We start from the raw sequence: 18,534 nt of genomic DNA on the forward strand, positions 1-18,534 counted from the left end.
TTTTTTTTGGAAAGCACGACTATTTATGACTATTTCACGACTATTTTTTGGCATCATCAGAATTAGTTTCTATTGAGTTTAAATTTTGGAGGATTATAGCTGGAGGCACGTCTATTATTTACGTAAAATTAGAGACAAGTAAAAATAAATACCGGCGTGAACTCGCATTTTACGCTTTCGCGGCGCGAGTGTAGCGCGGGCTTAAAGAATAAAATATTTAAAAATGAACGGATTGGTTTCCATAGGTACGTGATATTATAATGTCGTTGACACTCGTTGATATGTAGGTCACTGTGTCACGATAGGGTTGTTGGTACCCAGTTTTCGAGTAAAACTTTGGACGTTAATTACTCAAAAACGGTAACGTATTTTGAGATTCTGACTTCTTTCCCGGGCTAAGATATAACATGCTGCACATGCTGGTTTCGGCTTGATATACCCTTTTTGCAACACCCTGTATACAAACTTATAGGTACATAAGTAAGTAATGCAGCTTGCCTCGCCCACCTGCGGCACGTCCGCCTACGTGTTCTATTTGTATTAACACTGAGAAAATATAAATTTTCTAAACATATTTATCTTGTCTCAAAACGTGAAATGCAGTTATAAAACTATTCATTTCATATGACTAGCCGTGCCTGTAGTTGTTTATATGCTGGCGCGAATATGCCACGTCACTCACACGGGTTATATTTATTTTATTTTTGAATCATATTTCATGTTCCTTTATTGTGTATTGTAGCAGCTGGGTAGGACATTTTTTGGTGCAACCTGTCACGCATTGTGCGTTGCATTGTCGTCCTGTCGCTATATATGCACAGTGCCCATATATATCAAATAACTTTTATAGCAAAGTTGTATTTGTAATAAATTATTTTTTATACAAAACCCCGCATCATTGTTATGCGCACAAAATAATAATTTTAAAGGCACAGTTTGCCAATATTATCCGCGAACAAACCGATTTTACCTCTCCCATGTATCTTCCCTAATATACGTTTATATACCACCGGCCTAATTATCCCGCGTCACTGCAAAATAAATAAAACAAGGTTCCTAAATTACCAACAATCGCCCCTAGGGATGCGGAACAGAGAGGGAACAGAAGTGAAGCTTCAACAGAAATCGGTTGTAAATCACTTCATAACAGGAATCATCATTATCATCATCGTGATGATCATCATCACCCTATAGCAGTCCACTGCTGGAGGTAGGCCTCTCCCAAAGCACGCCACTGGATGCGATCTTTAGCTTTCCGCATCCAATCATAACCAGCCATCTTTCGCAAGTCGTCACCCCATCTAGCCGGAGGGCGTCCCACACTACGTTTGCCTAGTCGCGGCGTCCACTCCAGGACACGTTTACCCCAACGGTGATCGGTTCTTCGACAGATGTAACCAGCCCACTGCCACTTAAGCTTACTAACTCGGTGAGCTATGTCGATGACTTTAGCATAGCAGGAATGTAGAATAAAAAGTCCGCAACTCTTCCGTCCGATACTGTGGAAAGACATGTAAGTATGTCTGTATCTCCTCTCCGCATAAAGCAGTATCTTCAAAGACCAGGATTTTAAATTTTAAAACCAAACTATATCTTATATGCAGTGTTAAAAGTGTATAGATCAGTACTACCACAAAAAACTTTAAACACTGTTTAACAAGTGTTTAAAACAAAATTTGACAGAATTTGTAGGCGTTTGACAGCGCTAAACACCTGTTAAATACCGCTAAGTTTTTGTGGTAAGGCCCTATATTTTCAAATCGTACCTACGTGTACCGCATGCCGATGCATCCGTACAGATTATGACATAAGTGGTTCTATAACGAGAAGGTTATAATTCTTGTATGTATATTTTGTCGCTCAATATAACTAATTGTAAAGTGATATGAGTGGCTTTGCGCCCTCTACTTCGCTACTCTGTCGGTCTCGCGCGGGCCACGTAAATACAACGATCCCTTTCGCTTTATGCACAACACCCTGTTCGAGTTACAACTGGAACACAAACAAATGAACACCTTGTATTTGGTGTTCCAAATTTGAATTCGTTAGAGTGGATAATGGCTGTTATCTATCGTGTGAAATACATACCTATTCAATTTCCAAAGGCTCGGTACTTATTTACAGTGTTCCACAGAGTTTAAATACATACTTTAAACAGAATTATTGCTACTGAATGGCAATATGATGATGTATTACTTTCAAAAACACTTATCAGTTTGAATAACATACTGAAACCTAAGAACAATAATTCAGATTTTCTCTCCCATTGACCACCTTAGATTACGAGTCCCCAGTGCGGAGGTCACGTGGTACTTAATCATTCTACTGAGGAACTCACTGAGGCGGGGAAGATATATCACTTGAATCCTACTTTTTTCGCGTTTTCAGTTTCACTAGACGTTGTCAAGAACACTGTAAGTGCGCCAAGTCGTATCTCAAAAACAATGGCCCTAATATTTCTTACTACTGCTTTCATAAATCTTGGCTAGATCTACCTTGATGTGGATAAAATCCAAGGTCGTTTTAAGAGACCGAGCTGTTTATTTAAGTAGGTCCAGACAGGATCTACAACTGAAAAAAAAGTCCGACTAACGTTCAATACATAATAGTAAAAGCACCATAAACATAAGGTGTAATTTTGTTGGACTTTACATGGTTTAGTCTATTACTTACTTAGTTTAATTTTATTTAATTCATTTTCATCCTTTAATCCTATGCTATATTTTAAACACTGGGGTAAAATACTAAAACCAAGGAATAATAAATTATGATAGTATTTCAACGAAATGAGTCAAAAGCAATTTGTATTTCAATTTAGATTAACAGTAAGTATAATTAGTGAATACCATTTATATACCATATATGAGCACTACTGCAATTTTGTTTTAATTTAAACAAATACTTAACTTATTTAAGCAACTAAACAAATTAGATTTCCCTAATTAATCCTATCTCCCAGATATGTAAATAAAACTTTTTTACCTCTATATGAGGTAAAAAAAAGTATTATTCTAACCTAGTATTCTCTTTTTGTGAAGTATGAATAAAATAATAATAAGTATACAGACTATCAGGATGTTGAATTGTGGTAGATACGGTCACCTGCATAATATATTATATTTATTATTTATATATATTTTTTTATTCAGATAATAAAATCCATAGACATTTAGATTAAAATTAAAATTATAAAAAACACTAATTAAATACATGCACCAGATCAGAAATAGAATAAAATACAATAAAATTACCATACAATCCACATAAAATGATTAAATTAATTATTAAATTATTATTGTCAATTACTTAAAGTATAACGTTAAGTATTACATAAGTAGCTATACACTTCTGTACCTTGTCAAACTGACGAAACGTAAATGTTTCAATGAATTGATAGGCGGTTTCAGATACCGTAATAGCCGACGCGAGGTGGCAGGATAAAAAATTATATGACCAATAACCATAGAACAACGCGGACTCGATATGACTAACAAAGTATGCAAGGTTTTTTTTTAAAAGTGGATATTTAAAAGTTGTAGAACATTTTTTTTAGCATATTAATATACTTACAGACTTACACTTTTTGACAAACAACAATTGATATATGAATACACCAACACAAATTTAATGCTATGTCTTATTAAATAATATATGTCTTCATTTCCTTTCTCATGGTATTTACCAGTAATCCATGGCACTGTTCCAATGCATACGTAAGCGAAATCGCTAGGTTTATAGTATCGGCCTTCGATCTAATCGTAATATGACAATTTTACGATGCCATGTGAATTACAACAATAATCCTGTATGATGTTTTCTTTATTACATTATATTTTATGTTAATTGTGGTTATTAATTTTATGTCACTGTAAATGACATACTCACAGAAAAAAACATAGGTAACGAGTTCCGACGACTAAACTGTGGTGTCACGACGAAAAAAAACACATTTATCTTTCAAGACCCGATATCAGTCATAAAACTTGAAGCAGAGAATGCTACTAGCATTAAGTTCGCCTTTGTACAATGTTTTTTATGTGCATTAAAGAATTTACAAAACATAAAAATACTTAATCCTCTGAGATGTATAAGATAGCTGTAGTAGTAATAGCAACAAAACGAAGCGGTTCAATGGGCTTTCACAATTTTCAGTAAAAGTAAGAAAACGACTATCTGACTGCTACTTTTCCACAAGTTATTATACAAGTTTGTAAGATCAGAAATCACAAAAGATTGTTCATATTCAAAAACATTTGAACCTTAAATAATTCTATGAGTTTTTAACAATACATAAGTATAGTGCCACAATCTTATCTGTTCCGGTGGTCAAAATGTGCAACTAACGAGACGTCATTGTCAAACGTCATTTCATACTCTGTGCGTTATATGAGTTGTCAATTTCTGCGAAGAGGCTGACGCTACGTTATTTAATTTGTTTTGTGATTTTCTGGGTGAAATAATGCCAAAAGCGCTGTAATGTGATGCAAGAAAAGTAGTACTATATATATTGGCTTTTATGCAGGAAGAATAACATATTCAGGCGCCTTTAATTCCGTTTGAAAAAGTGGAAGAACGAGTTGCAGCGGCTACAGGTTAGTGTTGCCAAATATGACGAATAATTTTACCCATATACTCCATGTAATTTTATAAAATATTTTCCCGAGAGCGGAGAGGCCCGTGCCCCAGCAGTGGGGACGGGATGGGTCGTGAATAGTCGTGACACTCGTGATGAAAAGTATATAATCTTTATTTTTCTTTGATTACAGGTGTGAGGACATGACATGATACTTTAAATCTTATGCAGTATACCAATAAGAATTTAAGGCACCTGCAGCGATTTTAGACGAAATAATGATGATTTATGACATGTCATTTTTTTCCCAACCTATCAAGAGTTGGCTGAAAGAAATTGCTTTTTGGCAATTAGCCTTTGGAAGGAGACCCGTGCCCCAGCAGTGGGGACGTGATGGGTCGTGATAATGATGATGATGAATTAACCTTTGCACACTGTCTGAATTTATTTTAATTGTATGCTCTTGTTTCTATTTACTTTAAAAATGTTAAATAAAGTGTTCAAAAATAATAATTAATACCTAGTTTTTTTTAAGTCGTATCTCGTTATTCCCACGACCCACATATATTACCTATACCATTGTAATCTAGATTTAATCTCCTATATCAGAACATAATCAGAACTAATTATATTTCTGTTCGCCGTGGACAAATTCTCCATACAACAAATGTCGTTTGATATATTATATGTTTGATTTCCTCTTTCATTTACTATCGACCCTATATTTTGATTTATCTATACTTATGAATGTACCTAATTATAACAATAGGTAATAGCAGAAATGCATTGTCGTTTAAACCAGAAATAGGCAAAATTTAATCGATGGCATCACTGGATTCGATCACAGCGAAGTCGCCACCGGAACAGATAAGATTGTGGCACTATACCTACATAAAGTTTTTATCCGTATTATTTATGACACTTGACTTGGACAGTGTAATCTCTCATGATTTTTAATGTACAATATGTACCTACATACATACGGTGTAACAATATTCTTTCTTTGTTCAAAAATATTTTGCGATATTGAGTTTGAAGGAATGTACACCGAAAAGTTCTAATAAGGTATCGCGTCCTTATTCCGAGGTAAATCACAACATTTGAAAGTAAGTAAGAAAAATAAGCATTTGTAACCATCAATATTGATGTGAAATATTGTCTTCTGTAAGAATATACGTTAAATTTTATATTTCTTAACACAGATTCATTGATAACACATTAATTATACTTAAAAAAATATAATTTATTACACATGTCGATTTGCCCTAATACCGCGGTAGGATTATGGTTTCTTCCATATACCGAGGTAGCCTGTTCCATATTCCGAGTTAGTCCTGGTCCTGTCAGTGGCTCCATGAGTGTGGCCATGAACATAAGGAAATTACAATCGAAAATATCGATATACTTTTTTAACCTTAAAGCACTCCAAATAAATGTAATTATTCTAAATAGTAGTTGAAAATAATGAAAAGAATTAAATACTCTCCATTTATATTGGTTTTCGTGATAATTTCTATTATTTATGTAACATTTTCATAATTCATTATTGCAACTGGTAACATTGGCTAGAAAAAATATTCATAATGCTTCTATGATGTTCTATGGACTTTTCCAAGCGATTAAAAAAAAATAGAGTAGAGATGGGGTAAATTGATGAAATAGTGACAGTAATCGAATATAATCGATTATTGAACTCGAATGATTTAAACATTTTTTACTATAGTTTTTATCTAAGTAAGGTCTAAAATTTTTCCACGATATTTTATGTTCTTACTTAAATGTTTAAAAGTTGATGATACGTAATAAAAGTAGATGTGTAAGGGATGAGGAAAAGTATCGAATACTTACAAAAGCCAAATGCCTTATCAGTACTAATTTCCGATGAGTACCTAATGTATTTACCATAAACGAATATGATTATAATAAAAGTATCTACCCAGGAATCGATCCAGCATCGATTATTTTTTCATTCAAGCATAGGTCGGAAGCAAGGAACATTGCACTAGGTACATCTCTATGGCGCATGCGCGCTGGACTGGAGGCGCGCCGGCGCCATGCTCAATTTTCCGCCGAAAAGTTTGCCGCTATTCTTTGAAAGTATTTTTGTTAAGTCTTTACATTACAAAACAAACATCTTTTATTTAATTATTATGTTTGTATTTGCAATATGCAATTGGAAAATCGATAAGGTAAGCTTGTGTGCGAATTATTTTAGGAAATTACCTACGTAAAATGGAAATATTTTTATGTTTTAATCAGTAATTTGGCATCAGTTTAGTTACTAACCTAGGTCTTTGTTCTAGCGTTTTCGTTTCTAAACTCACTAAGTTTTGTGAAAATGGGTAGGTACCTACTTATAAGGATAAGCTTAATTCTGTCAACTATCCATACAATTTACCTACTTACTTTATTTTTCAGTGACAACAACAAGAAAATGAAAAAATCAACCAGACCCCTAAACCAAACATGAAATGCAGTACAAATACAGGACATTTATTTATCTGGGATAAAAATATTACAACGGCCATCAGACCACGAAGTAGAAGGATAATGGAAATAAAATAAGGCAATTGTGTATATAAGTGTTATAAAAACTCAACCGTCGTGTGTGTTATTTTATTCACCCAAATAAAGTTTTACGTCTACAAATTTCTTTCTTTCTTCTTTTAAAAAGAGTAATAAGTAGTATCTAGTAGTAGTTTCGTAAAGTCAGGCATATCTATCCAGACCCCTTTTAAATTTAGGAAGAAAGTCGCTAATTCATCTTGATTTTATAGTTTGATGACGGCATCGGATGACACTGCGAAGGTGTGATGTAGAGTCATATTCCGATTTCCGAGGTACTTACCTACCTATGTAAAATGTCATACTCCATATTAGGGGTTCAGCAAGTAGGTATTTTAATAATCCATATTTCGAGTTATCAAATTATTGATTTAGAAACAATATAAGTAGATATGTTACTCAAATCATGCATAAAATATTGGTAAAAATATGTATCACCTACGTTAATAGCGATAAAATAACACTGTTTTTTATCATTTCAAATATACATACTAAGTCAAGGTTTTCTAGGTAACCATGATTTTTGGGTCAACAATTATCGTGTCATATTAAGATTCCTAGAGGATATTTTGTACCGCCGAATTAGGTTATAAGCTTGTCACGTTCATCATTATTATTATGTAATCAAGCATATACTTCAAATGTTATTATTTGTAAAGTTATAAGCTAAAAATCATGACATAGTATTTTTCCTTATACCGAGGGTACCTCGGAGTTAGGAACAACGTATAAAAATCAGGCCCTTATACCGAGGTATTTTGTTTTTGAGTTTAAAGGGGTTAAATTAGTTTAAAAAGTGTTAAAATTTAAATTTAATGTAAGTATAAGAATATAATAAACTAAATATAAACTATTTACAAAGTTGAACGTCGTATAAATATTAAAAAAACACAATTATTAAATATGGCTGGCCTTACGTAAGCCGGGTCGCGTTTGTATGAAAAACATGGCGGGTCGCCCTCACGGCACATTACATGAGTTTTTAGTAATTTTAGGCAATTTTAAACATATTTACTACATCAAGTAGTTTCAGTTAAAGATAATGAACGATTAAATGTAATTTTAAAGTATCCAAACCTATTAAAATGAGTAAAAATCATGAAAATAAATATAACTCGAAATAAGGACGCCATTTTGAATACCGCGAAATATGGACTCTCTACCTTAGTTAGTTTGCTTACCACTACCTTTCAGCTGTAATTCCTATATAATACGAGCAATGAAAAGGTTTCAATGATATGTCATATGGAACAGCAATGTAACTTTACTTTACTACATGAGTATATTATGTACAAGGTACTAAAAGATCAATAAAAATAAATTCGAACAGCAAAATAGATAATATTAAGTCAATATTTGTTGCAGATGTGTTTAAGTACCCTTTTCTACCCTCTCAGCAACTAAAAGATTTCCTCTAAATTATATTTTGGGAACTTTTAGGTTTGGGTTTCGTGTTTTCTTTTGTTTCGAAATAAATGTTTTGGGATCAACTGTAGAGAGGTTACAAACTGAGTTTCGTTACGTGACAAAATTATTATAATATGTGAGGACAACTCACACACGGTCAGCCGACCACAAGCTAGGCAGAACCTTTAATATAGGTATATCAGCTGTCTATAGTAGCTGTGTATATATTTACACAAATACATAATAGATACATAATGTCTGTCTTTAAACAAGTATTCACTGCTATCCTAAATTACCATTTATTATTAAAATTCAAGGTATATTATAGGAACCTATATACCTCTACTTACTGCATAAAATACATATATCCACCTAACCACTGACGTAAAGGACTAGTAACACAAGACCATAAATAAAAGACTACACTACTTTGTACCCGATTTCAGGTACCTACCTAGGCATTATTCCTAGCTGAAGGTTGAGAGGTAACGTATGAATCTATTTTATATTCAAATCAGAGCGATTTATGTTCCGTGGCTTACACTTAAGCATGAAAAAGCATCGGGCAACTAAAATATACGAGGTTACCAAAATGCTCTACTTACCTTTTTCTACCTGAAGATATTTTATGTAACAAATACCTAAGTATATTATTATCTTCAGAGATCAAAATTTCTATGTTACATTTGCCGTACAAATATTTTGTAGGTATGATCGTTATAATACCTAGGTTTCTTATCAATTTTACTCATAGAACTACTAAATACCTACTTGAAATATCGCAGTCGTGATTTTATAACATCCTTACCACATTTACGAAGATCTATTAATCACGTAAAGCCTTAATTAAAATGTCAAATTTGACACAAACGCGGTACAGCATACTTTGATATTTAACGAAACTGTAAATTTGAGCTGAGAGAATAAGAAAGGGTTAAGCAGAAAACTCTTTTCGAAGTTCATAGCTGAGCTATTAAATTTGTCTTCGGCACAGCAAACATCAAATTTGTAGAACTATGTGCTTATTAATGCTTATATGTACACGTGTTTTATTATTGAATACCGATTGTCAGCAATCATGTTTTCACGCATTTATTCAAATGCAATATAAAATATTACATTCTTATGTAAAAAAATAATAATTTAAATGACCTGATTATGACCACATTATATACCATGGCAAAACCTTTCAAGGTAAAGCAAAGCTCGCTGGGAACACCTAGTTCTTAATAAAGGGAACTTATTACAAGTTGCCCACTACACAAAGAAAAATCCGAAAGTACCTAATAACTTTTCCTAATAAATGCTTACAAATAATTTCTAACAGCCCATTCACACTGATCCGACGTCAATACTTGTGAGGGGAGCAAGTTTCATGTGTGCTACAGATTATTCGCACCATCGCGCTCTCGTCTCCCCGATTCAGATGTAGAATATAATAGAATAGAATATAATACTCTTTATTATTCACCATGAAAGACAATATTACGAAATTACAATTTATGTAAATAAAATATACCTCTAAAAAACCGCCTTATTATTCAAAGCAACCTTTGGTTGGAAAAGATAATTTTAACATAATTTATGGGAGCAAGTATGTAATATTACTGATGTATTTCGTTTCGAAATGAATATACAAGTTATAGCGGTTCTCACACAGCCCCGTATCACGTCGCATGTGACGTGAATACGTGTCCGAACGTCGCTTTTGCTTGTCAGTATCACCGTTTGTATAAAAAAAAAAAACACACACGCACTCACGCCTTAGTACTAATGTACTCCCTTGCGGGGTAGGCAGAGGTGCATTGCTGCACCCACTTTTCGCCAGAGTGTTATGTTAGTCCCAATGTAATAGGGGGCGGGCCTATTGCCATTTTTCGGGCACATCCAAGACCCGAGAACAAATATCTGAGTTTAAACAAATATCTGCCCCAGCCGGGAATCGAACCCGGGACCATCGGCTCAGTAGTCAGGTCACTAACCACTACGCCATTCGGTCGTCATGTATAAAAAATATACGCAAAGTGCAACACACAGAAGACGCATCTACCTGCGTGCATGCGACATACATTTCACGCAACACGCAGCGTGATGTGAGACAGTTTATAGGAACTACGCGTTTGTTGCGGTCGATTAATCGTGAATCAGGTGACATCGCAGGTAAGTATGCAAAAAGTTCCGGCAAAAAGTAGGGAAAAACCGCTGAATTGACTTGTATGAATACCTCATTAGCGGTGGTGTAGGCGGTATGTTCGTTTATATACTGTGTCTATACTTGTCGTATGTATTCTGTAGTGGGATACATAGAAACGTGACTTCTTCATTACAGAAATTATGAGTATGGGACTGTTATGTGAAATAGGTATTTCAAGTTTTAAGTACACGTGCAGTCTCTAGGTGGCCTTAGTTTGTGCTACAGACCTACATGATCAAATATAAAACTCTTATTTTTTCTTTGCAACTGAAACTAAAACTCCTAACAATTTTAACTAAATGGACCGACTGGTGATTGGATGACGATTTATAAATGCAATTAGTGGAGGTTCACTTTGAATTTACCGTTTAATCCGGTAGTTTGGGAGTTAGGTCAACCGTGGTAATTAGGTGGTCCTTTCCTCACATCGACAAACGATAGTCCAGTTCTAGTTTTTGTAACAGACACTTTCAGATTAAGACTAGACTAGATGGTTCATCACCCCCATTAACTGTTGACTGCACAACGCCAACACCACGCAGTCCTCAGCCTTCCTCATCCAGCCACTACCGGCAGCTGGCTAAGATCGTTAGGTCTAGCATCCCAATTTTAAAAATGAATAATATCATGATGTAGGCGTGGTAAGATATGAACCTTTTAAAACATATGATACAATAACCATAGTTTTAGTGAGCACTATAAGCAAAGTTAACCTTAAAATCCTACCATCACCTTTTTCTATATCCGACAAAAACCAAATGTTTCAAACTCGGCAATCACTTTGGGTTTAATTGTATCAAATTTGTAATGGAACGATATGAATTACTCAGAAACCTATCGAATGGAATGGTTTAAATTCTGGGAGCAACTCTAGTAGAGAAGCAGGTCACAATACGAGTAGGTACATCGGACGATGACAATACTCATGTGATTGTCACAGGGGCCGGAGCTCAAAAACTAGATTATGGCCGGGAAATAAGACGTTATTATTGCTGTCGCTATATGCCCAAGTTTATTTCTGGGGAAAACATGAATGGGTAGACATGAATGATGATTGATAGTGTAAATAAGGTTGTAAACGCATCAATTGAAACCAAAACTGCTTACATTAAGTATATGTATTTTTAATAAAAATGTACTTTGATGTCTTTGGGACAAAATCCATTACAAGAGTGATGTAAAACAAAATTGTACAAAAATATAAAAAACACATTCAACATTTATCTGCAGGACGAAAAAATTGTGTCGTGAAAAATTCCACTAAATTTAAAGCCACATTTCTTTTTAATGCATCCTCGTCCGGCGTGGGTCGGCTATTTTGCCGGGTTATAGCCGTATTTTCACGTAAATATTGTAATCAATTTTATTCATCTTCCTTTATGTTTGCCGCCCTATTATGGCTTGTTGGGGCGCTTTAGTAAAGGGTCATGGAGGACCCTTTGCTTAGTATGCGCGCCGCGTCCAGGGGTCATCAGTGTCATGTTTGAAAGGATCTTTGGATATAATTTCAAAGTTCTTCCACGTCTTTCAAACTAGGTAAATGATATTTTCATTACGGCATACTTTGCTGACATAAATACAAAATAGAATTCCTTTCATGCTCTGAGCCTGTCAGCGGCGATATTTTTATGTGGTTTTTCTTTGATCGCCAATTAATTAGAAGTCAAGATGGAATTAAAAAGTCTGTCGCTTTAAGGATAGGGTTTTTTTATAGGTTGGCCCGGATCCAGGGCAGGAAGGCGGTGACCCGGCTGTAGACGGAGGGGTCCCCGCGCTGGCAGCCGCTGCCGAGACCGAATGACGCCACTCCCACCTGAGGACATTACATACTGTGTTGATAAAACGTTTTTAAGCAGAGCTGGGGTCACTCTCTAAATCGACGAACGAACGAACTAGAATTATCATGCAATCATGAGTCAAGATTAACGCTGCAGTTTTGTTTTTAGGAAGTTTCGGAGCACTGCAAACTCTGCAATACGACTTCGATTCGGTTCGCGACCACGGATCTTGTTGTATTAAGCGTGCTGATTGCGTGAAAATGTTTGTTCGTTGATTTAGAGAGTAACAATATGAATGCAAGGCGCAGAATGCCCGTCGTAGGGGCTGGATAAGGATGAAGTAGTAAAAGGCTAATCCTTTTTACCACACTTTCATAATGACATGACCCGCGTCTTGTAGAAGAGGCACCTAGATACCACATATAATAAAATATATAGGGTGTTGCAAAAAGGGTATAAGTACTAAGCGGTGAACAACTTTCTACCCCCTGGTTAGAAAGTTGTTCAAAATGACCCCCTGAGTCACCCCCTTTCAGCTTAGTATACCCTTTTTGGAACATCCTGTATAGAATAGAAAAGAAGAAACCTACCAGAACCCTCGAAGCACTCCTGGTGACAGTCAGCGGGCCTCCGCTGTCGCCGTCGCACGTGCCCACTCCCTTCGCGCCGTCGGTACAAAGATGGCTGCCGTGGAGAGGGAAGTCGAACCTCTTCTGACATACGCTGTTGCTGATGATGCTCAGGTCCTTGTAGTATAATGTGGCCGTGGATGGGGTTACGCTCTGGCCTGGAGGGAAGATAAGGGTTAGATGCTTGTATGAATTAGCGTGATTCTTGAACTTTCTAACTTAGTCAGAAGATGTGCATTGCTGCAACCTTAACGTAGAGAGTAATATGGTGCATGATAAGATAAATTTCAAGTAAAATTATGTATTCGTGCAGTATATGGTAAGCCGAAAGCCGGTGATTCAGGGAGTCCACCAAAAAAACTTTTGTAATTCGAATTTATAAAATTCACGAAGAAAATAGCTCTTACGTAGTATTTTTTTGGGTACTTGGCTATTAATGAATATGAAATGCACGGAAAGTAGGTATAATATTTATTTTCTCGAATTTTCAAAACTGCTGACACTCTGTACATATACTTACCATCCTTGGTCTTCCCGTATCCGGAGGCGGTGCCGGTGAGCCCGGCGAAGTCGCTGGCGGCCTCCGCGGCGGACGGCAGCGGGATCGCCTTTATGTTGTCTGTGAAATTGAAGCTAGAATTAAAGACCAGTCGGCAAGCACAGAGAAAACCGAACGTTGACCTTTGCATCTACAACCAATTGCAATCTCTGCTGGCGCCGGCCATCAATCCGCTAAGCGGGGTCAAAGTTGAGCATCAAATAAGTCATGCAATCAAAGGAAAAAACGCTATTAAAATAACTGTGTCATCATCAAAAGCCAGCAGTCGACACAGCTGGATATAGGCCTCTTCATAGAGAAGCCGTGCGTTTTGGACCACCATAATTTACCTTTCCAGAGTCCAAAATTTTACTGAAGTCTCTAAATTCCCACTGAATAATATTTTATCGCTAAGTGAAACTTACGCGCAAAAGCTAGTAGCTAATAACAAGAAGCTGTCACTTTTATTACTCCCTGGTACTTACTCTCTTTGTGCAAACTTTACCTCACCACTTTTATTTATGAAAAGCGAACAATGCCACCTTTGTTGGTCTAGCATTAGGGTTCTTTTGGTCTGGAATACTAAAATCTTGTAGATATTACGAGTATATCTTTTGAGTCACATATAACCTGCTTCGTATTTTTATTTTATTTCACACTTAAGAGGATTATTGTATTGTGTGTGAATTGTCTTCACACATTAGTCTTCATGCTTTAACTCCTAGACTATAGTGTGACAAAAGCGAATATCTTTCAATAACTAGCGTATTTTTACTTTTAGCCATTAAGGTATAGCTACTAATAAATGAAGCTTTGTACAACATACATAGTTTAGATATACGAGATTAACGCATATTTGCAGAAAGGAGCTTATGTATAATGTCGCCCGCTTAAACCTCCTTTCTGCAACTCGGCATAACACATTACTTACTCGTATAAGTGATGGCGGGAAACTTGACCATGGCGACATCGTGCGTGATGTCCTGCGGGTTCCACGTGGGGTGCACCACCACGCTGGTCGCCAGCACGCGGGTGCCGCCGCTGAACACCTTCAGGGAACCCAGCACCACCGTCATTGCTTTACCTGCGAATCACAATATACCAGTTAGGTCTCCACATGCGAGGAAATAGCAACGAGTTGACGATTACCGATTACTCAACCACTTTCTATGAGAATAATACACTCATACCCCATTTACACTCTCGCCTCGGCCCTCGCCTCCTCGCTCGCCTCGTCACTCGTGCGGAGGCGCGAATGTAAACACCCACTCGCGTGTGACGCGAGTGGGTGTTTACACTCTCGTGCAGAGTTCAGTTGTCTTTGAGCTAGCAACGATGGAGGACGTCGAAGTTTTAGCCGCAACAATAAAGAATTTATGTATGATCACCGATTACTTCGCCGTTTATGGACGGATTTTGAAAATTCTTTTTTTTATGTATTGGGTTAAGATCCCATGTGGTCCCATTTTTTTTAAATTTTGATTCCACCTCCAAGGTTGGGTAAAGGGTTAAAAACAGGCTATGAATTTCCATTTTGGGTACCTATTAACCGATTGTAGTTAATGAAATTTAGAAAGTACATAGGTACTTACCTATATTTTTAACATTAAAAAAAATATGATGGTGACCTTGAGCTGATCTGATGATGGAAACGGAAGGTAGTCAAGGGAACTCCTCAACGGTAGGTATGTAGCAACTACTTCGTGTTTACTACTGACTAGTAGGACTTATAGGTATCATTTGCTTCTTAATTTTGATTGTCAATTATTGCAAATAAACTAAGTATAAATAAGTAATAAAATAAAATAATGATAAAAAAAACGACTTCAAAAAACCACTAAAACGTAAGAAATAATTTAAGGTTTAGACATGGTTTAGACCTATTCTATGTGACAGTACTAATATATCTAAGCAGGTAAGTACTGCTTTTATTTCTTACGTTTTAGTGTTTTTTTATTATTATTATTTTATTGAAATATTAACTTATATGAAATTAAATGTTTCGTCTTGCGACCAATCCATTATACAACTGAGGAAAAAACACTACGTTATAATTATACGACGACGAACACAACCTGCGCGGCACGATGTAGAAGCCAGAATGAAGCGGACGCGAGAGTGTAAACACCCGCTCGCGTGCGACGCGAGCTCGACGCGAGCTCCTTTGACTCGTGCCCCAAAAACCGCTCCGGACGCGAGCGCCGCGAGTGGCGAGGCGAGCGAGGAGGCGAGCCACGAGCGTCTGTTCACACTCGCGCCTCGCCCCTCGCCTTGTCGCTCGCCTCGCCACTCGTGCGAGAGTGTAAATGGGGTATCACAAGCATTGAAAACGCTCCAGTGACATTACTTTTTAGGGTTCCGTAGCCAAAATGGCAAAAACGGAACCCTTATAGTTTCGTCATGTCCGTCTGTCCGTCTGTCCGTCTGTCCGTCTGTCACAGCCGATTTACTCGGAAACTATAAGTACTACAGTGATGAAATTTGATGGGAATATGTGTTGTATGAACCGCTACAAAAATATGACACTAAATAGAAAAAAAAGAATTGGGGGTGGGGCCCCCCATACATGTAACTGAGGGATGAAATTTTTTTTTTCGATGTACATACCCGTGTGGGGTATCAATGGAAAGGTCTTTTAAAATGATATAAAGTTTTCTAAAAAACATTTTTCTTAAAGTGAACGGTTTTTGAGATATCAGCTCTCAAAGTCGTAAAAAGTATGTCCCCCCCCCTCTATTTTTATAACTACGGGGTATAAAATTCTAAAAAAAATAGAGGTGATGCATGCTAATTAACTCTTTCAACGATTTTTGGTTTGATCAAAGTATCTCTTATAGTTTTTGAGATAGGTTGATTTAACTGTAATATTATATTTGCTGCTACGGAACCCTTTGTGCGCGAGCCCGACTCGCACTTGGCCGGTTTTACATGTAAACGCACTATTTAGGTTCCCTTAGGTGTGGGGTGAGGCAAGGGTGAGGTATGTGTCAAAGCTACAAGTTATTCGTCTATTGCGGCAAGCACGCACCGAATCCTCTGATAAAATTCTTTCATAAATGGAACATGCACTTAAATGGACCTTGGACGGTCTAATCAGGCAATTTTTTCCACTCTGAAATCCTCTTCCAGTTCAATCCTCTTAAAAAAAACTCTAGGTACTAAATAGCCAGATTAGCCCCACAGATTCATACCTTGGTTCTGCCCATCCCACCAGCAGTGCGCGGCGGTGAGCACGCGCGTGGTGGACAGCAGCGAGCCGCCGCAGATCGACTGTCCCCCGCGGGTCAGGGATATCAGCAGGCCTGCCTGGGGAGTAGATAGGTGAGGAATATCTATAGTTAATAGATACACACATAAAGTTATATACAGAAACCGGACGATTATCTCAATAATAAGTAGGTACTTGACACAGTTTAAAATAAAATATTTTTTTTTCTTTATTAAGTTGATCTTAATCTTATCTAATACGTGTTATTAATAAATAAAGAAATCTATCAAATGTTAAGTACTTACTGGGAAGATTATACTTAGAACTGAACTAGAATATTAGTCAAAGATATCTCAAAAAAGTAATTTCTAACATTTTCAGACGTGTGAATTGACTTTTAAATTTATTTTTTTCTCTACTTATTTGTACAAAAGTTTATCCTCTGAGTAAATGCAACCATTACCGAAAAAATACATGCATTTGCATTTAAATCCGAATGTTCAGGGACAAAAAAAACAAACACTGTATAGTTTATACCGTTTACACAATTCAATCAGACTTTCCAAATAAAACAGTGCATAAAAGTTTTGGGGTAAAATATTCGAGCTCTTTTAGATTTTCCGCGCAGTTGCAACAAAGTAACTTGTGAACCCAAGGTTAATAGCCCGAGCTTTGATACCGACGGCGGCGGCAGTGGAGGCAACCAAGAGTAGGTAACACCCGTTGTTGTACGAAAGAATGTTTTTCATTAACTTGTGGTGTGCTGTATAGCCTACTGAAACTATACACAGTGTAAATGAATGAGTAAATAATTATTTTTTTGGAAAAAAAAAAAAATTATCGAGTAGAATAATAACTACGGGGTTTAATTTATCTGTAATATCACTTGTACATAAGATCTATGTATAGCAAAAATTTTAGAGAGCAGTGATCAGAAATATAATAGATATCCAGAAAGCAACCACAACTGACTGCAAACTGCCATAATAAAGTCACAAAACTAACGTTGGCTCCAACGATGGAAGAGCCACAGAAGGAAGCCAGGGAACACTTATACAGCCAGTGATGTACACTTATACAGCCAGTGATGTACACTTATACAGCCAGCTATGTAGACAGCATTATTACAAGCACTTACTTGATAGTAAAACGTCCCGAGCGCCGCCTGGGCCCCCCCCCACTATCCTGGGCGACGTCGCTTCAGACAACTTTATGGACCTCGCCCTCGGTATGCCAACTCTTTCGTGATAATTGTACGCGGTTAGCTCGGAAACATTCTGAGCGAGACAATTTAAAACTAACGCCAAGATTAGAATTATTATCTTCATTTTGTGCGCTTTTGTGTTTCGGTCGTACCGTCTGAGTTTGCACTGATCTGGGATCTAAAGAGTTTCATTTAAATAGATAAGTCGTGGTTGTTGTTGATATTGTTTGTGTATGTAATCGTTTCTATGTATTGTTTGAAGAACTTTATCTTTAATTTGCTGGAAATAAAGTATCTAAGTGGAAGTAGATATCTTATCAACTTACCGAATACATTCTGTACTAAGTATAGATACATTTCATCTGATAAGATCATGTTGATAACATTTAAGTGTATCAATTAATTCCGTGATTTAAACATATTATGATAACATATTAT

General features: G+C 36.5%; 1 protein-coding gene across 1 annotated transcript; it reads right to left on the bottom strand.

Moving 5' to 3' along the window:
* Positions 1 to 11,842: 11,842 nt before the first annotated feature.
* LOC119693200 (collagenase) lies at positions 11,843 to 18,298 on the bottom strand. The gene is given in 7 exon segments (XM_038115962.2): positions 11,843 to 12,552; positions 13,108 to 13,304; positions 13,667 to 13,765; positions 14,616 to 14,768; positions 16,876 to 16,990; positions 18,031 to 18,069; positions 18,071 to 18,298. Coding segments are annotated over 7 exon segments (858 nt in total). The 5' UTR covers positions 18,221 to 18,298; the 3' UTR covers positions 11,843 to 12,447.
* Positions 18,299 to 18,534: the final 236 nt, after the last annotated feature.

Source organism: Plutella xylostella, chromosome 21, assembly GCF_932276165.1.
Source record: "Plutella xylostella chromosome 21, ilPluXylo3.1, whole genome shotgun sequence".
Taxonomy (NCBI): domain Eukaryota; kingdom Metazoa; phylum Arthropoda; class Insecta; order Lepidoptera; family Plutellidae; genus Plutella; species Plutella xylostella.